Genomic DNA, 21,674 nt, shown 5'->3' on the forward strand with positions numbered 1-21,674 from the left:
CAAATCGGCAAGAACTTGGCTTATAAGGTAGCCGATAAAAAAGCTAAATCCACTATAAAATCAATAATAGTGTCAGACTTATTCGAATATAAAAAATCTGAGAAAATCTTAGAGCAATTTGCTAAATACTATTGCCATTTATATACCCCAGATAATTCACCCTCTCGGGAAGAAATTACAAATTATTTAGATAAATATCTGCTCAGCCGATTAGATACTGAAGCAATTAAGCAACTTGGGGCTAAGATTACTATTACTGAAATAGAGCTAGCTATTCAAGCACTACCTTCAGGAAAGGCTGCGGGAGAAGACTGCCTGCCTATAGAACTATATAAAATTTGTGAGAAAGAACTCATACCGCTTTTTCATTTGGTGATAGATTCTGTAGGTCAAACAGGAAGCGCTCCTATATCTTGGAGAACTGCAAAAATAATATTTTTTCTAAAAAAGGGCAAACCACCAAAGGACCGAGGGTCTTATAGGCCCATCTCATTGATAAATACTGATGCCAAGGTCTTTGCCAAAATCCTGGCTAACCGTCTCGCCCCTATTATGCCTGATTTAGTGAACTGCCAACAGCATGGGTTTGTAGTGGGGAGAGACACCACTACCCATATTAATACCGCAGTGACTGCATTTGATGTAGCCTCGACAACTCACACCCCACTCGGAATGGTTATGCTGGACGCAGAGAAAGCGTTCGACCGAGTGGGGTGGGAGTATTTGAGCGCATTCGGTATACAGGGACAATATCTCAGATGGGTTCGATCCTTATATGAACTACCAATGGCAATAGTTAGTTATGCTGGAGTTAATTCAGCGAACTTTGCAATTAAAAGGGGGACAAGGCAGGGGTGTCCTTTATCACCCCTGCTTTTCGCTTTAGCCCTGGAACCATTTTTAAATGCTTTGTCCGTCCAAGATAATATAATACCAATACAACATGGTGGCAAGAGTTTGAAAATAACCGCTTTTGCTGACGATATAGCTATATTCACTACAGACTTAGTTTTGGCACTCCCTGAGATAATTAAAGAAGCTAGTAAATTTGGAGAGATATCAGGCTATAAACTAAACGTTGGAAAAACCCAAGTAATCGCCAACTACAAACCTGCTCAACCGATATTGGGACTCTGTACTAATGCTATCTATTTAGGAGTTAAGCTTCCAGCAGAAATAGAGAAAATCGTAGCACTGAACTATGACCCTTTACTTAAGGAAATAACTACATCTTTAAAAAACTGGCATAAGATTCCATTGAGCCTGGTAGGACGTATAAACTTAATAAAGATGAAGATTGTACCAAAATTGCTGTACCTATTTAGATCTATTCCTCTACAACTCAACAACATATATATATATAAAAAAAAAGGAGAGCATATGTAGCAGTTATATCTGGAGATATAAAAAAGCTCGTAGATCAATGGCTTGTTTGAAACTCTCAATTGAAAAAGGGGGGTCTAAATTTCCCGGATTTTAAACTACATTTTTTTGCAACTTTTTTTCAACGCATACGTAGCCTAATAACCAATGATGCTTCCTTATTTTTCCATCAATTTATGTTGGGACAAGATACTAATCAGTTTTTGTACCGTGTGCATGACCCTAATTATTTTAAGAGAGTCAAGTTTAAGACCGCGAGACATATTAAAAGAATCTGGGACCAAATAATGATTTTTTGTAAAATACCTTTCTTTAACGCGGAGCTACAGATTTGGGGGAATACAGGGCTACCAGGCTTCTTTTCAGATGGCGCGGCAGCATTGTGGCTGGAACAAGGTATAAGCACTTTAGGTGATTTATATGGCTCGGATGGTTTTTTGAGCTTTAACGCATTAAAATTAATCTACAAAATTAGAGACACAATGTATTTTAAATACATTCAGATGAAAGATTATTTGGTTAATGAAATGAAAATTAAGAAAATAGAAAACTCAGATACCTTAAAATATCTTTACTCGAAACACACTAAATCACTTATTAGTAAGAGCTATGCCTACTTAAGTAGCCACAAGCAAGGAGACTGTGAAAACATGGCGGAAAAATGGACTATCCGACTAGGTGTGAACATCAATCCTTGCCAGATTGCAGCCTCGCTCAGACAAATAAACCTAGTGGTCCAATCCTCAAGCTTAAGGCTTCAATTATATAGAACGGTGACTCCAATATACTATACACCTCAAAGAATTGCTAGCTGGACCCCGGGAAATGGTCCCAGCGAGCGAACTAAATGTCCCAAATGCAATCTAGAAGCCGCCGGTATAGAACATATGCTCTATCAATGTCCGGAACTTACAGCATTTTGGAAAGGATTAACCGCGGCTTTAAACAGTAGACAAATTATATTTCCAACACTTTCGGCACATTTAGTATTGCTAGATATACAAGATACTAATAATAAGTATAAAGACTTGATTTCTATTGCTATTGCTTGTGCTAGGTTGGTTATTGCACGGACTTGGATCTCTAAGGAACCACCCAACATTATGGAGTGGTGGAATCTTATTAATGAAATACATACGATGGAACTTTCATTGGCCAAGCTAAGGGGTACTAAGGCATTGAAAGCGAGGCAAAACATTTGGGGTACTTTTATCTGATCTATATGTATCGGCAGCAACTAAACTAAAATGATTTACTTTTGGATGTACACTGTTATCCTCTGTATTTATGTAACCGTTAAATTTATGTTTGGATATTTTTGCCTCTGAAATTTGTATGCAATGTGATGTTGTTTTTTCTTTCCTGCAATAAAAATTTATTAAAAAAAAAAAAAAAAAAACAGTTCCTGTCTTGGTGTCTGGTATACAGATTTTTTCAGTGGCCTCTGTCTTCAGGGTCAACTTCTCCATATCGAGGTGCCCAAATGTAACATATTCCCTAAACCAAAGTGGTTTGCTGTTGGATGCTGGCTTTAAGTGTATCAATTGTCCGATGGCATTTTAGGGGATATTTATACCTGCACAGTCTATGTGGGAGTAATATTCTGCATTTCCTTGACATTCTGTGTAAAAATTTGTATAGGTCGGGCTTCCTTGAAATCTCATAGTTCGGAACAATCTAATACCTCAAAACGAATTTCATGCCACAATCCTATACATCACCCAATTACTGTTTATTTAATGTCATTGATAGACACTCACTGGCATTCAGCAGAAATGAATAGCATTACTTGGGGCAACAGAGCTCAAAAAACTGCGAAGAGACATTGTATTGACCATTATTTGGTGGGGGTGGTTAGAATCACAAATGTTGAAAATTCTATTTGCGTGGACTATCTATTCTTTATTGCTTAAATGTATTACTGTGACACTCGGAGTTAGCTGTGTGTCGGGGAATGGTCACAATTTACAACCTATCTCTCCCCTAGGACACTTAGGAGTTCACAGCCCAGGTTTCCAGGCCATGGTGATCATTGTTGATCCAACATTTCTAACATGGAGATTAAGCTTACCTTCACACTTGGGTGAACTGTACAGTGACTGTAAATATCTTGCTTCTGAATAGAGACCCCAGTGTAACTAATTTCATTTTTATCTCCTATCAATACTTATAGACTACTTCATATGCTGCCCTGGGCCAAAAAATGATAGCTGTAAGGAAAGGAATTTAACAAAATTAAGCCCATTGAACCACTTTATCATGGCTTTTGAATCGCCAATGAAATTGCAAAGCTTTATGCGATGCTGGGAGAAACCACTGACTCCAAAAGCACAAATACATGAAAAATTTGGAAGAGGAACAAGGCATTGAGATTTCTCAAGAAACCTAATTGACAACGCTGCAAAGTCCTCAAAATGCACCCAAGACAACGAGAACACATATACAATCCTAATGTGCTGTGATTTTACCCTAGTACTCCCCCCCACTTAGTTTGACTCCACTGATGATTAATAAGGAAGATGTAAAGGTTGGGGAACTGTGATGTACATGTGATGGACCGATCCTGAAATCCAAACTTAGTGGTTTTGCACCTGATTTCTCAGGTCAATGGACTTTCGCTACCCTTAGATTCATAAATACTATTCTTGGGTTATTCTAGGGAAGTACATTTCTACCCTTTAATAACCTCTGTGGATAAATTGCTTATTCGCGTGCTACAGGCTGCTCACTTGACCACAGCTTAATTTTGAAAGTCACCAGACCTACCATCAGTATGGTCAAGAGGTCTGATTTGTGATGCCTATCTCCACCCTCACATGACTAACAGCTTGTCGTGTTCACTATTTTCTGTCACAAGACCGGTCTTCTTGTATATGACAATTTAAATATCACTCGGGCGTTTGATTCCTAGAATATTGTATAATGTTATTAACTTGTCCGAAACATGGACTCCTGTAAAATCCCCTACATCATTGAGAAGATCAACATGCCTATATACTTGTAATGGTAATGCTGAATGCACCTTTGCCAGCCTATAAAATATTTAAATAAAGTTCCCATAAAAAAGAAACAAGATCATGTCCCCAAGACAAAGCTCCCACTATCTCCATGGCGCTTTTGAGAGCCGAGTTCAAGATTCTTTGTCTACATCATAAATTCCCTCCATAACTCAATGATTTTCCAACATAACCCTAGGTCAAGGCGCGACAAGCGCCAGCCACCAGGACATAAGCTATTGGAACTCTCCCCTGAAGGAGAACCCGTCACATGAAATTCATGAAACCCTTTCTGTTTTTCCATCTAATGGGATACATTTGTGAGTGTGGATATGTGTTAATAAATGTAATTAATTGTGTATGGATACCAATTAATTGTATCTGCATGCCATTTGTGTTGACAGAACATAGTTCTGGTTGGGCTGTTCACGTACTTTTTTTAAACAAAGACCATAACATCTTCCTTGTCTTAAAGTATAGCCAAAAGGTGTACATTCTGCATTATGTGTCCCGGAATCAGTAGGAAACCATCAGCCTCAATAAGAAGCGGTTAAAAAATGCCCCTGTAAGTGAAAATCAAGAGGCAGAAAAGTCATTTTAACAAGATTAATGGCGCACATTGATATATATATATATATATATATATATATATATATATATACACCTATAAATATATACACATGTATAACGATATATATAGATATCTATATAATGTATATTTCGGTGATTTTATTATACAAACTGCAGTAATATCAAAACCTATGTTTCATAGGAATCTTCAAAATTGGAAAATATTTCACACTTTCCTATGAAATATGGACTTCATCAACTTGACCGCCCCCAAACTACTATTAAGAGATTTACCATGGCAGAGCTAGTATGATTATGTGGCAGGAGATGACCAAATGTTTATATCATTGTTGAGTTTGGGAAGTGGCCATGACTCAAGCTTTGAGCCTGCCATGGCGCCCCTTTCTTCCCTCAATATAAGGTAATGCATAGCATGTGACAGTGACACTCTGTGCATCTATAAATGTGGTTTACACCATGCCATTTTAGGCCAATCTTTTAAAGGCATTCAACCAAAGCCATGATTTAAGGGATTAAATGAATGCAGGAAGGTAAAATCATCATTAGAAGAGTTTTTTCCCTGTGTAAAGTCCATGTAACTTTAAGTCTGTGAGGCAGCAATGTTTTTTTTGTCTTGTGGGTTTCACTGGACTGTATTTGAACTTTTAATTTTTACCCCAACCACCTGCTCTGTTGCTCCCCTGCCACTCTTGGGCCTTGAAGGATGTTTTCATTTAATTACATTTTTTGAATGGAGAGACTTAAAGCTGTTGTTTGCTGTGGGCCCACTACGCATTCCAGCACTTTTACAGGCCTTCGTTACTTCAATCCACCTGCTCCCCATCGTCTCCTTTCTTGTTCCCCCCTGCCCTCTCCTCCACCCCTCACTGTCATTCAAATATTTTTTTATTTTAATTTTTGGGAGAGCACAGTGGCTGCCATCTGCTGTTAGGTGACTTCACTATTGAAAATTTTCATTTTTATTTTCCAATCTAAATGGCCTCCTCCGCCTCAAATCAAGCATGTGCACGCGTGTGCCTTCAGAATGGCGTGGCCTGCAGCTGCTCGTTATCATGCCTTTTTCTGAAAAAAAGCATTTTGCCAGTGCTTCAGGGCATCAGCAGAAAGCATGTGCCAAGCTAATAGGTCAATAAGGCAAGGCTTCCTGGCTTTGGCAGTGCTGTTTCAAATATTTAATTGCTCCACATGCTGTTCAGACTAGTTCAATGGTCATTTCAAAACTGGCATTGACTCCACAAGCCTTTCTGACGACCAAGAAAGTAGTTATTTGTTTTTTATTAATGGTCACCCATTAATACAAAAAGTGGATAAGTTTGTCACGTATAGATGATGTATGTAACTAATGAAAATGATAACGATTTGCAAAGTGAGAAAACGAATTAAAATTACCTGTGGAATTGCCTGTGTGTATGGTCTCTTGAATGAACCATAAGGAGACAAGACTGGCATGTTATAAATTAGATGAAAGAGTAGTTGGTTGCACCAAAACAAATGCCCAACACTCAAAACATACTGGGAGAAAATCTTTGGTTTCATAAATAGAGCACTGGGCTGCACTCTAACAACTGATTATTTCTCCCTCACCACCGCATTCATGACTGCAGAACTAAGATCAGAGCATGACAAAGACCTACTAGACCTGCTGCTGACCGCGGCGGTAAAAATGGGCCTAGCCAATTGGAAAGATACAAGTAAGACCTCATATAAAGGCTGGTTCAATTGGGTTACGCACCTCAGAGGTGCGGATAACATTGCACTACAGAACTCACCCTAGAGGCCAGCAACCGGGGGGATGTGGAAGTCACTCGACAAGTACCTAGACTCTTACGAACCCCCATGAAACAATTTTTCTCCCGATGACACAACACCTGCCCCCCCCCCCCCCCTCCTCGATGTGTGGTAGGACGAAGAGATGGAGCGCTAATACCATGGCCCTACGGGGCGATGGGTGGGCTGACTTGGCTACCAATCTCGCCACAAGCAAGCCAGTGAGGTGACGGCTTTGTCTCGCGGCAATGAGTCTTATTAGTCTCATTACTACAGAACCTTTCTTGTATCCTCCTTTCACCCCTTTCTCTCCTGCTTCTTTCTATCACCCTTTTCCTTATTTTCAGCAAGTCAAGTCAGAGGGGGTTAGCTGAACATATGTTTCAAAGTGCCTGTAAACACTGCTGTACAAACTACGTTTGGCTAACCCTGTAACAGAAATGCTAATGTCTTTGCTTGTAAAATCAATAAAATACTTTGAAATTAAAATAACAAAAAAAACAAATATGTACCTACGGTTTGGAGGGACAATGCACCTTTACCTAGTTTTTAAATGGTGAACTGTCACTTGAACTTACACATGGGACTGGATGATATAGTGTAGACCTAAGGGAAATAAATTACCATGTCCTGAGTCTCCAAGTATGGTTATATAGACTTAGTTGTTCTGTTTTATCAGTTACATTTATATTGTGTTAGGGAGAGAAATGATTGCTGCTCAGTTACTTGCTTTAACTTGATCATTCATAAGAACCTGCCAGATGGGTGCATGCCATCATGCATTCAATGTTGCGACACTCAAGGGCTTTTAGTGCCAAATCTGTCAGGGAGTCCAAACAGTCAAAACAAAGATTTGAAAAAACGTATTGTGTGTGTAAGGGGCCATACTGTAGAGATTGGTGAAACAATGATTGAATACTTACAATGTCTTAAAAATTGATGGTCAAATGTAAGTTGAGGAACTGAGCATTTGATAATTTTTTTCATGCTTTTGGATATTAGGTGGGACAACCCATTACGGCAAAGGGGAAACGATCCTGTAATCTGAAAAAACTTTTGAGTAAATATTGAACATACAATAGTTTAGGCGTAAGTGACACCATGGAAATATGCCAGTATGGTGCTTTTGTGCCTATAATACCACCTCCACCTACTCTTTGATATCCATCCCTGCGAGATACTATGAACGCTGTATGCATTACAGGTTATTTTTCTAAAGTTGTAACTTGCAATGTTACATTTTTCATAGGTTAACAAAGCCGCTGTCATTTGCAGACTGCGTTGGTGATGAACTGCCATGGGGATGGGAAGCTGCCTACGATCCTCAAATTGGGGTCTATTACATTGACCATGCGAACCGTAAGTATGGTTTCACATTTATGCTGAAATCACATAGGAGGTTTGACATTATCTGGTTGATATATGAATGGGCCTGTAAAAGTGGGGAAAACATTGTGTTTCTATTTAATTCACAAGCATTTCAAAATGTTGGGGGTTTAGGGGAAAAGAATTTTGAAGCATGTGCTGTTGTCACTTTCTGACTTTCTAATTTATAGTGAAGCAAAATGTATTTGAATGGATCTGCTTTTGACATTTTTGATGCAGTTTCAAACAAACTCGGAGGCATAAGATAGGGATACATAGTAAGAATCAGAAAGAACACAGCGATTGAGATTTAACATGTGGGGGGAATAGAGAACAGTGGTGGCTGGCATCTACGGGAAGTGGGGGGCAGCTGTGTGCATGTGAAAATAATGTAAACAAAATACTTACCTGACGACGAACACAACATCCTCCGCACTGCACTGCAGCATGAGAGAAGCACCCTGAATGGAGGGAGCACCTTCACGTGGCGCCCCACAGTTCTCTAGCGGCCCACACTTGCTCTAACCCAGCTGTCTTAAGACAGCTGGGTTAGAGATGTTTAAAGTGCGCATGTGTGGCCGGCCGTAGCAAGACGGCCGGCCAAAAAGATACTCTTTTTAACAACAAGGGACCCCAATACAGTCAGCCAGGGACCTTGGGGAGCAATTTTTTGAAACAACAATGGTCCCGTGCATAGAACAATTACCAGTCAATAAATATAGACGAAATCAAATCTATATTTTGGAAAGACTTGTCCAGCCGGACAGGGGTCCTTCAGGTTTACTGAATAAACAGAAATTACATAAGTAGAACAAGAATACCTTCCACAAAACCCCTGTGTGGTACACAAGCCTGTGCCCAACACTCGCGGGGTAATTACTGTTGGTGAGAATAGGAAAGGTTTGAAGGCAAAAACAAGCGTTTTTCTGTTTACAAATACATTGTGCAGAAAATATCAATTAGCACCGTTACAACAATCTATACAATCAAACATCTGTATAGGGTGCATGAGCAAGTCGACGGCGTTTCGGTTCCCCTAAAGGGTTATGGGAACCATCATCAGGACAGACAGTTATATTGCCTTTTTCATTAAACCTTAATTTGCCGAGGCAGTGCGCGGCATAGCATTTCTTACGAGTTAATACTCATGTAGTTCGATTCTGCAGCCCCAGTTCAGGCTGTAGTTACCGCGTTACAGGATCGCAACCGGTCGACGCCAGGGCAAGCCGATAAAGGCGGTCAAGACGATGTTCCCTGGCAGGGAATAGGAAAGGTTTGAAGGCAAAAACAAGCGTTTTTCTGTTTACAAATACATTGTGCAGAAAATATCAATTAGCACCGTTACAACAATCTATACAATCAAACATCTGTATAGGGTGCATGAGCAAGTCGACGGCGTTTCGGTTCCCCTAAAGGGTTATGGGAACCATCATCAGGACAGACAGTTATATTGCCTTTTTCATTAAACCTTAATTTGCCGAGGCAGTGCGCGGCATAGCATTTCTTACGAGTTAATACTCATGTAGTTCGATTCTGCAGCCCCAGTTCAGGCTGTAGTTACCGCGTTACAGGATCGCAACCGGTCGACGCCAGGGCAAGCCGATAAAGGCGGTCAAGACGATGTTCCCTACGTTATTCAGTAAACCTGAAGGACCCCTGTCCGGCTGGACAAGTCTTTCTAAAATATAGATTTGATTTTGTCTATATTTATTGACTGGTAATTGTTCTATGCACGGCCAAAAAGATAGGCACACTTTAAGCTGTGCATAACAACCCATCCTCATCCCTGAATGATGTCACTCAGCAGGTCCCACCCTGTCCTGACACTCTGTTCCGGACGAGGGATGAAAAATAAAATGGTAATGAATTGCCATTTTTTTTTTCATCACTGGGGCTATGGGGGTAATTTCATTGGTGCGACGCTCTTCCGCTTCAACGAAGGAGCAGCCCCTGATAGAGAGAGACATCCAAGCACATTTTGAATTAAATTATCAGTAAAATTGCTGGGATTCAAAGTAAACTTTTATCCCACACATCAATAGAATTGCCAAATAAGCCAATTTTCACCTACATACTCTCAAAGAGATCCATTGCCTTCTTTCACCTGCACATTTCAAAACTGCTGGACATAAACTGTCTCCTGCATTTGGAAGTGCCAATTCTAGCGGTATCCCTCATAACGCACCAGCATCTATCAGGCCAGCCCTACGTTGATTAGCCAGACTTCTGTTTCCACCAGAAAATTCGATCAATTATCACAACTACATTGGTGATCCATTGAAACAAATAATATATTTAATATTTGTGTTTTATAAAGCCAGCTCAGGTTGCCAAATAGTACTCCAGGCAAGAGTTATTTAGCATTGAAGGCTGTACCATGATGGAATGAGAGATATTGATGTGGGTAATGTGTTATTGTGGACCGATCACAGGCCATGACAACTGGTGATGAGAAAGCTAATGAACAAATTAAAAATGTACTTGACGTTTATGTGTTGTTAATTATAGGCCTTTAAAATGCGCACAACTTATAAATGTGCACAAGTTCTCCCTCTTTAGAACAGAAACATTTTGTGAATTAATTTGCATCGCTGGTCGTGGCTGGTCTGTGAAACATTTCATGGGTGAAGGCTGTAGCCTGTTAGCAGAAGTCATTGTGTATTATGTGAAGCTTCTTTCAACAGAACTGTGCAGGGACAGTAAAGTGCAAAAACATGAATTTTATGCAATGTATTTTAAAGTCATTAGTTTACTTCTGGTGCAAAGATTCATAATGGATTTGTATTTTAATAACCGTCTTGCTCCTGACAGAAAGCAAGAGAAATGTCTTTATTTTGGTGTAACATCTTGCTCCTAAGCCCGTGCTGACAGTATGTTATGTATTTGAAAATGTCCCAGTCTTGCTCTGTATAATGTGTATGGTGCACAGCAGTATAAATGGACTTGAATTATTATCCGGTGCAGAGAGAAGTTTTTAGTGGGTTCTTGGTTGGCCATATTTTTATTTTAGAAACTCTTGACTGCAGGCTCACTTTAACTTACTTGGCACAGTTACACGGTTTGCTTATTATCATGTATTATCAGGCTCCCTCGAAATGTATACAATCTATTTGAGCACATATTATTTTTTTATGTGCAGGGTATTTTGTTACATATTCTGAATGATGTGGTTATTTCAGTGTCTTTTTAATCTGTTTTGCCTGCTGTTTCCTTGGACAATGTATGTGCTCTGAGCATACAATTGATTTTCTGTTTTATACTTATTTTGCTGGCTACATTTCTGTTGTAACTTTAATTATTTTCACTGAGATGTCTGATGATAAGAAGACCAAGTGAGAGCCTTTTCGTAAATTATTTTGGCACAGTTTTGAAGCCACTTTGACTACCACTGATCATGCAGATCGACCCTTGTGACAGAATGAACGCGTCGACAATGAGACAACACCTAGTCATTAAGGACACATCTGTGTGGTAGGAAACCCTATAGGAATTATAAACATGAATTCATTAATTATGCAGAGATTGCTTATTAACTGGTGCTGATGTCTTCAAGAGCTGGTAAGTGTGGTAAACGCCTGGTCAAGGTGTTAAAGACGCATGCACGGATATGTGAACTGCAGTAGTGTTAAAAGCTCGAAGGTTCTTTATTACTCTTTGTGCATGAAACCTGATTAGTACTAAGACAATAAACAACATTTCAAAATGAGTCCTGCTGTTTTGGGTAAAATACACACATTTTCAGTTTTTGTGCTAAAGAGGTATTCAAATATGCCACTTGCATAATGGAGGTAATATTCAGTAGGGACTGGGTTGTGAGGGAGTATAGTTGATGGCTTTGGAATTGTCTGAACTGCTAGCATCATGCTTCAGGAATGGATTTCTACTTCCTCACTGTTACTTGTTAAATTGTATTCGCTTTTGAGGTTTTCAATGGTGTGCCACTGGTGAAAGAGTGATCCAGTCTTTACAGATGTTATTTAATGCACTGCCAAATGGGGCAACCATCTTTTGCCTTTTGTGTGTCCATTTACAATGAGGATATGACTCTTTAGCCCCCATTTTAAGCTTGGCATGGGGAAGCGGAAGCCTTTCTCTGCCATTGTCCTGATTCGTACATGATGGACATCAATTACAAGGAAGGGCGGAATCGGACATACCGCAAATTGAATGGATAGATTTCCACATTCACATCAAAAGCAGCCCACCAATTAACCACCATGTTAGTATCAAATTGATGGTTGTGCTAGCTGCTGATTTTGAGTTGGACACTAGTAATGAGGTGACGGTAGCCCCCTGACGAATCTGCCTAAGCTTAAGGAGTCTTCAGGGATGTTGTGAGCCTTAAGGATTATTATTGTCCCTCAAAGTACTTAGGAAACAGGTGTGAGCTCACCAACACTCCGAAGGACCATGCTAATTCTTATTGTGGCAATCTTTTGGCTGCTAGGTTGTGCAAGCACTGGGTGGAAGTTGGGGAGCAGTTTTGTTTGGATCTGGCACCACCTATTGCTGCATTAGCTCCAGGGTGTAGGACTTCATGTTGGCCTGAGATGAGTTTCCCGCCAATGCTTTGATGCTCATGCTATCGATGTGTTCCTCTGATAATTTGAGAAATCCCAGAAGCACCGCAAATATTGCAGCCTATCTTGCAAACATTATCAATAATGTTGTGTTAGCTGCTTCATTTTTGCAAAATGAAGTGAAGCTATACTGATTAACCACTCTTCTACATGCATTTGTTTATGTATTTATTGTTTCCTTAATTACCTACAACCAGTGGTCTAACCCCACGCTTCTCCACCTCCAGGTCAAACTGGGAAAAAACATTAACAACCGGGATAATTGTGTAATCTGATCATTGTAACTGATTGTTCTTGTTTATTGAATGTGTCATGTTTATATTCAGTTTTTTATTTGCATTTTCCTGTTCTGCATTTTCAGTTGCATTATGGGTTTTTGTTTGGTAACTGGAAGCTAGGTTTTGCCATGACATTTGATGCTGTATATGAGTGGAAAAAACACAAATAAAAAGACAAATTCTGGAAAAATATGACCAAGAGCCCAGTGACTTTCATCGCCATCGGGTAGATAGTCTGCAATTTCTAAACGGACAGCAGATGTTTTGTGTGCGTAGTCCGTCTGAACTTTTTGTGGGCCTTTTGTGGCATGTATGTTGCATATTCAAGGAACTGGAATGAAGAGGTCATCCTGTTTGCAGTGCAGACAGAGGCGTAGCTAGAGCTTGTGGCGCCCGGGGCTATCCTTCAGCTTGCCGCCCCCCTGGGGTGGTGCTGGGGAAAAAGGACGGCGAACACGGTAAAGAGGTCCGAGAGACACGTAGTATCGTTGCTAATAGTTACCTCAAACATGCAAATTACATGCACATACATGAAATGGTCCAGGGCTAGACAGCCCCCGTCCCCAAAATAGTACCGCCTGGGGCGGACCCACCTAGCTACACCGCTGAAGGAGAAGCAGAAAAAAAAACCAAAACTTACATCAGTTCTACCTACCTTGTTTGTGACATCTCACTCATAACATCACAGCTTGTTATGAGCCGCTAAAAGTAACCCTAGAGCTACCCCTAAGTTGATGCCCAAAACAACCTCTCCACTTCCCACATTTCAAACCCTTGCATCCCAATACATTTACGTGACACCCATTCATAAACGAATTGTTGCCCAACAGGTAAATCACCCCGGAACTTTACCTTCTAAATCAGCTTCCATAAACACCTCACGATTAAAATACAAGCCCCCACGTACTGCATGCTTTCCTAAACCTGTGCTTTTAACACCTGTGCTCTGTGTTCACCCTCCTCCTTTTTGTAACCACCTCCGTTAACCCTAGATCTCCCTCTTCCATGCTGCGTTAGGCAGTAACGTTTCCTTTCATGTACTTCATAATCATTACTGAATTATTTAAAGTTCTGACGCCTTTTCACAATAGTAACCTCCCCTTCATCTTACCCTGGTAACCTTGTAACAATCGACGTGACCCCACTCTTCTAAATCAGTCCTTCGTGATATTTGCCAGAATAACTTATGGAGGTGAACCCCGGCCCACATGTTCCAGGTCATTGAGGGATACGTTCTTAAAAAGAAATCGCATTCCTTCTTTTGTATTCACGCCAGTCAGTCACATGTGAAATGATTTGATGCATTTGCACTTGGCCTTGGTATTCAGGCCATTAAAGGTAGACTCCAGATAGCTTTTTTTGTGATTCTGTTTAGTTTACGTTATTTCGAAGTGAATATTTGTTTAACTTCCTTTTAATGTTTTAACATCCTAGGTAGTTGTGCATTTGCTGTTGCTACGTTAAGGCACGCAGACACCGTTCCCATGGTGGTGACAAATAGTTCGAAAAGTGGTGCTTCTGTGTGCCTAGAATACCTTGTCTATGCAATCTTAGTACCATATCATAGAGGCTTCTGGCACCTATCTTTTGGCATTTCTCGCGTTGTTGGAAATGAGCCCCATTTCAAACACACTCATGCACTACCCTTGAATTTTGTGTCACTCACCTCTAAATAGCTTTTCTCAGCATCACCCCATCTCTTATTCTCAACATAAACATGTGTCTTTATAAAGCGGACGTTCTCCCAGGGGTATCTTGGCGCTGAATAACAGATGTTTATTCTTACCCAAACTTAATAGTACTCATTTCACCATGTGTACCCTGTGATCATGAGGTTGAACATAGGTCCATACAGTGGACGCATTAGTTCACTAAGACACAAGACCCGGATGATGAAACATCACCCTATCTCCCTCCCCCTTTTCTCTGGCTCATTCATTCAGGCACGCTCTCCACACCGTAGTCTATTCTTTTTTCTCAGATTCACTCCCTTACTCACTCAAACACACTTCTCATCGCTTACCCTTACTCACTGTCAGCATCAGCAAAACACCCTCGCTTGGGCACACTTTATATCAGTCCTGGTCTTTCTAACAGCTGCTCGGTGCCCTTCTCCCTCGACATTGTTTAGACTCCCTCACTCATTCACTCTTTTGAATTCACCCATCCTTCCTCATTTAGATTCAGTTATAGCCTAACAGGACTTTTCTCACTTATCTGTGGGCTCCACCATATTAATCATTTTCCAGGTTGGCAAGAGTGACCACAGCATTGCAGTGTTGGCCAGATGTGGATGGCGCTTGGGCACTGGTGCCATGTATATTTTGACACTTGAAATCTTATTGCGTGTACATTCAATATCACGCTCTCTTTTTGATTATATGTTCATTTTGCGTACGCATGTTGGGATAAAGGTTTAGGGCACATACTTACAGTTCAGATTCCGCATGGAATTCTGCAACTGTGATGAACTTTGAGGCAACGACTTCTGTGTCCACTGACTTAATATTCTGGGTATTGCCCCTTTGAAATACGACCAGTTGACGGTATTGGACTTTCACAGTTTTAAATAACCCACAGACATTTGCATAGCCAAAATCCTGCATACTGTACATGTAAATAATGTTTTAGCTTCTACACATATAGCAAGACTAATTCTTTGCCTTTTTTGATGCTTCTGTAGGTTACAGAAATATCCGCTTAAGTCCCCGTAGTTCTGTTAGAAATATGTCTTCCCCGTGGGTAGTTGTATAGCGCGCCTCTGACTTTACTAATCACTGGACTCTTTGCTGTGCGTGATCATGTACACTTTGTGGGGCCCCGCATGATTTCTTTGGTTAGTGGTGCAGCTGTTCCAGAAGACCTACACAAGGGCCTCTGATGTCCAGTATTGAATTTTGGTTAATGAAACCATGTCGCTTTCCGTTTTTCAGGCTTTTCAAGTCTTCCATTAATTACAAGTATGCTATTTATTTTAAGCAAGCTCATATTTATTTTATCATTGCCCGCAACAGACTTCTCACTCACCTCAGCTGAGCCGGACGCTGGTCTTTTTGTATTAGTAATCGTCCGACCGACCCTGCCTGCATCTCTGCCTCTGCCATGACTGTGCACTGCGGCCCGTCCAGTTAAAGCCGGTATTTGCACGCATGATCGAGGGAGGCACCAAAGGCGGGCATTAGCAAAGTAATCAAACGTAACTACCGCTTGCCCTGCCTTCGCGCCCAGAGACAGTAAAAGGATACACTGTTAGGTGCATTCACGTGACCTCTCCATGTCACGTGAATGCCAATCCACTCGCTCCGCAGCGTTTACACTTCAAACGGCGGCCGCGCGGTACTGGCCCGTTGAGGCAGCAATTATAATTTATTTGGGTACACTGACTGATAGTAGTATCAGTCAGTGTACCCAAATAAATTATAAAGGCTGCCTCAACATGCACGGCCGCGGCCGCCCTCAAAATAGTGCCGCCTGGGGCGGACCGCCCCCCTCGCCCCCCCCTAGCTACGCCGGTGAGTGCAGATTGTAACATGGCTACCAGCACGCACATAAGCAGAAGGTTCAATGCAGTGTGCGTAAGTAGAAAGCCCGTTCTTCCGTCAACACACACCTTATCTGTGGGGAGTACAATCTCTAAACCAGCTGGGCTGACAACTGTAGCATGCAGCTCTAGGGACTAGCAAGCAGTTCAAGGACAGGGCAAGAGGCAGCAGGTTCATTCTGGGACTGAAGTTATGCAGGTAAGCCGAGGACAGAGGTCAGTTGTAGTTAGCAGTTGCATATGAAGATGAGCGGTAGATTTACTTAGGTGATTTATAGTGGAAATAGAGTAACTGCAACAGACAGTGAGACTTTGGAAGGAGATTCATCTGCAGACTCCATTCACCATGCTGCTTCACTCATTGGAATGCCTTTTTCAAGCAATCATTTCCATGGTTCTCCCACATAATCATACAAGAACTCCATTGCACTGTGGTAGCAATGGGGAGAAGAGATTGACAGCAGGTCCAGGGGCAGATCAGATCTTTTCCTGTTGCAGAGGAAATGAGCACAAGGCACGGCGGCTGCGCTGAAATACATAGCAGTTCTAAACAAGCATTGGTATAGCCAGCAGGTCTCGCCTTTGGGACCTTATAAGTGTTTAGACAGAGGTTACATTTGGTAGCCTCTCTGAGACATAGGCATCACATGTGACTGACTCCCCAAGACTTACTGAGCTTTCAGGAGCCTGATAAGTGAGTGACTGTAAAGGCCCCACCGGTCAGAGGAAACACAGCCACAGAGACAGGAAAAGCACAGACACAGCAAATTCACTAAAACTGAGACAGGAAGAACACAGACACTGAGAATACACTGAAACTAAGACAGGGAAAACAAAGACAGGAAATACACTGACACTGAGGCAGGAAGAGCACAGATGCAGGGAATTCACTGACAATGAGGCAGGGAAAACACAAACACAAGGAATACACTGACGCTGAGACAGGGAACACACAGACACAAGGAATACACTGACACTGAGACAGGGAACAGACAGACAGACATAGAAATACACTGATGCTGAAACAGGCAACCCACAGACACAGGGAATACCCGGACTCTGAGACAGGGAACGTACAGACACAGGAAATAGACTGACCCTGAGACAGGTAAAACACAGATACCGGGAACACATTGACACTGAGACATGGAAAACACACAGGGACCACATTGACACTGGCACTTGGGGGACAGTGAGACTGGGTCACCGCATTCAGTGACACATAGAATAGAAATACACTGGCACTGAGAAAGAGAACACAAAGGCGCACGGAGATCGCCGATACTGAAACAGGGAGTGCAGTGACACTGGGGCAGTAAATACAGTGACACAGGAAATAGGAAAACACTGGCACTGGAGTTCAGAATACATTGACACAAGGAAGAAACTGACACTGAGTCGGGCAATACGCGAAGACAGGGAATAAACCGACCCAGGGAATACATTGACACTGGGACAGCAGATACACTGACACCTAAACAGGGAATACATTGACACCAAGTCAAGTTACAAATTGAATTTGAAGGACAATGTAGTGGGACATGGAATAAATTGACCCTGAGACAGGGGGTAGGTACACTGACACGGGGAACACAGTGAGGCAGGGAATGCAGTGGAATACAGAGGGACAAGAAAACCAATGGCAATGAAAGAGGGATACACTGAGACAAGGAGAACACTTACACTGAGACAGGGAATAGGGGACACATTGACACAGACTACGAGATAGAGAATACACTGACACTGAGTCAGGGAATATAGTGGCACTGAGACAAGAAATACACTGAGACAGGGAATGCAGACAGTGGCAATCGGAATACACCGACTTGAGACAGTGAATAAACTGACAATGAGACAGGGAATAAATGAGAGAGGGGACGCGCCAACACAGAGACAAGAGATATATCAACACTAAGACCAGGAGTACATTGATACTGAGGCAGTGAATACACTTGCACTGAGAGAGGGAATACAGGGAGAAAGGGAATACAATGGGGCAGAGAAGACAGTGACACTGAGACGGACTACACTGACCCAGAGGCAGGATAAACAATGACACCAAACAGTGAATACAATGACACAGAATACACTGAAGCTGGGAATATAGTGACACTTTCAGGATACCCTGTGACTGGCAAAACAGTGATGTAGACTACACCGATACTGGGAATGCAATGCCATTAACAGAATACACTGAGACAGGTAATACGATGACAAAGTGACAAAGAGCACACTGAGGCCGAGACAGGGAATACACCGCTATAGGGAATACAGTGACACAGAATTAACTGAGACTTAGAACATAGTGACGCGTACCGGATACACTGAGACGGGGAATACGATGACAAAGTGACAAAGAGCACACTGAGGCCGAGACAGGGAATACACTGCTATAGGGAATACAGTGACACAGAATTAACTGAGACTTAGAACATAGTGACACGTATGGCCCAAGCTCTGCGAAGTGGTTTGTCCTTGGCACTGTTACAGTATGGGTCACATTGAGTTTATGAGGTGTGTCAGGACAGTTAACTTTTCTAACTTCTCTGATTTCTCCTCCACCTTTCTGCACCTCAGCTTTTGCAAGTGCTTTATCTCTCATTGCCTGGTTCCTTGTCAGAAACCGACCAGTCTTGTGATTGTGTCTGACAGGTCTCAGAGCAGGTAAAACACCGTTTCTACGTTTGATGCCAGGTGTTCTTTCACTACTGCTCGCAAGATTGTCTTCTCTCCGATGCAGTGGGCAGATAAGGGTGAAATTGAATAGTTCTTTCGGCCACTGGCACAGCTGTTTGTAGGGGGCAGTGTTCTTTTGAGTAACATTTTTCAAAGTGTGAGCTCTGACTGGCCAGGGCAAACAGACTCATCCCTCTTGGGTTTGTCATTCTTATCATTATAGTACTATACTTTTTTTTACTAATCTTGACTTTCCATACACTTTTAAGCAGAGCGTTTTTGTTACATACGTTTTAACTACCTTAGTATGTTTTTTTATTTTGTTGTTGCAGTTTTATATAGCGCAAACTCGACCCAAAAGTATTGCAGCTCTTTGCATGAGCACCAATTACATTACAATGGAACGCTTTCATTTGTATTTTTTTAGGCCAGGGGAGATTAAGTGATTTGCCTGAGTCACAGGATGTTGAGACGACGCCGAGAATCGAACCTGGTTTCCCATTTCAAAGTAGGCAGCTCTGGCCCTAAGCCACATCCTCTCCCCGAAGGTTGATATTATTGTTTGTATATAAATTGACAGATTGCTTATTTTGTCTATGGTCTCTTTATAGATTTTCTTTTTTCCTTAATTTCCCTTTCACGTATTCCTCTCTATTTTTATTTATGTCTCTGTACCGCCACTAGTTTTTTCTAACGTTATTATTTAATTATAACGTTGCACTTTATTGAAAGTGTTACGAAAAACTCAATTATTATATTTGTATGGGTTGGTATTTTCAAATCGCGTGTAATATTTTCTTGAATAGCATACTGGTTGTATTCGTTTCTTTATGCAGATATTGCAGGCGACATTCTGTCGATGGTGCCCTAAGAGTTTACCTTGACAACAGATTCAACTGAGATATTGCCCAAAGACGACATAAAAAAATTGACAGTCACGCTATAACTACCACATAGAATTGCAGAATCCCTAAAACCGAAAACGGACATATTTATTTTTATACTTTGTACTCCTGTATATCAAATAAAAGATTATAAGCGCGCATATTTGTTTGACCAATATATTTAAACTAAGCCAAGTAGAATTTTAACTTTAATAAAAAAAAACAGGTAAGATTTTGAAACAAACTGGAACAACTCCACGTAGGCACTGTGACAAAAAAATAAGTTTTGCTGTAGATTTGTTAATTGATTTCAAGGAGAAGTGAAGTGTTTACTGCGAGACTTCTCAGCGCTGCAGCCATCTGAGATCAGCAGTGCATGCGAGCTCAGCCCTGCATGCCTCGCATAGCTTGTCTCCATAGTAATGTCACGGGATCAGAAATAGCTGCCTACGCTGCTTCCTCGGAGCAGTGCTCGTCAGGTTTCTCTTCCTAAGCACAGCTCGCTCATTCCTGAAGTCTTGTTTGCGCCTTCGCTTCCCTGCCCTCTGTTTTTGTTAATAAGACGCTTTATTTGCGTTTGTGGTTTTCTACGCTCGAGTGTGTGTGAACCTGTAAGAGTTTTTAGTGAAACACCTCCTCGGACCTTGGCGGAAAATCTAGGTTGGCTAGGTGGAGCGTGCGGTTATTGTTCGGAGCGGCTCCCTTTGTGTGAGTCTCTGGGAGGTGAGCTGCCTGCGGTGAAGGTCAGGGGCGGGTCATTTGTAAAACATGCCAAAGGCTGGAGTCAGAGCTTCACGCCACCTACCGGCCGTGCGCGGAATGCGCTGCTCTCCGAGGCACCGCAGAGTTCAGAGAGCTGCATCTTTAGGGGGCAACTGCCCTTGAAACTTGTAAACAAGTGTTTTCGTCTCTTCTTTATCTCACGTTGTCCTCTCATACACTAGACATACACTTCTACTTTTGGAGGTAGAGAGCAGCTAGCAAAGCTCACTAATAGAATCAAACCAGGACATGTATTGCACTTTTATGGGTTTGTATTATTTTGTAAGAACCTAAACCAAAATACAGGTCACGTAAGTTTCACTTGTCGAAGTAGTCTACGTTTTATTACACGTCAGTTTCAGAGTTGCATAACCAGCCAAATGGCATGTGCTCTTTACTTGCATGAGTCAGGACTGTTGACATGCTAGTGAAAGGGAAGGGTGCTTGGGGCTTCAAAATTACTAATGGTTATAATGCGGATATTATCACACGACCTTTAACCCTCCCTAGCATATCCCAAATGAAATGCCTTCAAATACCGTGGGACACAGTCAGTGCCTCTTCTGATCTATAAACAGTGTACACAATCACAGCATGGCCCAGAACCATTTGGAGCCGGCTTTGCTGTGAGTGAGGGAACACTGAATACAGCAAACATGCTCGACCTTCGCCAGTTGAACTTGGATGGGGTTGTCCCAGAGACACCGTTAGAGATGATTAACACCAAGCATAATATTCCAAATATACTTTTTAAGAAGATAGTAGGATTTCTAGGAGGATCTGAGGGTTAGCTAGCAAAGTTTTCGATTATTTAAAGATCTTGCCCACAATACCCAGAAAAAATATTACTC

General features: G+C 41.6%; 1 protein-coding gene across 1 annotated transcript in view; it reads left to right on the forward strand.

Moving 5' to 3' along the window:
* The window catches only part of WWC2 (WW and C2 domain containing 2), a 957,428-nt gene that overhangs the window by 267,590 nt on the left and 668,164 nt on the right, over positions 1-21,674 (forward strand). The window contains exon 2 of the mRNA XM_086962466.1: positions 7,987-8,096. Within this exon, the coding sequence (XP_086818592.1) occupies positions 7,987-8,096 (110 nt within the window). The remainder of the gene's footprint in view (positions 1-7,986; positions 8,097-21,674) is intronic.

The sequence above is a fragment of the Lissotriton vulgaris genome, chromosome 3_1 (genome assembly GCF_964263255.1).
Source record: "Lissotriton vulgaris chromosome 3_1, aLisVul1.2, whole genome shotgun sequence".
Classification (NCBI taxonomy): Eukaryota; Metazoa; Chordata; class Amphibia; order Caudata; family Salamandridae; genus Lissotriton; species Lissotriton vulgaris.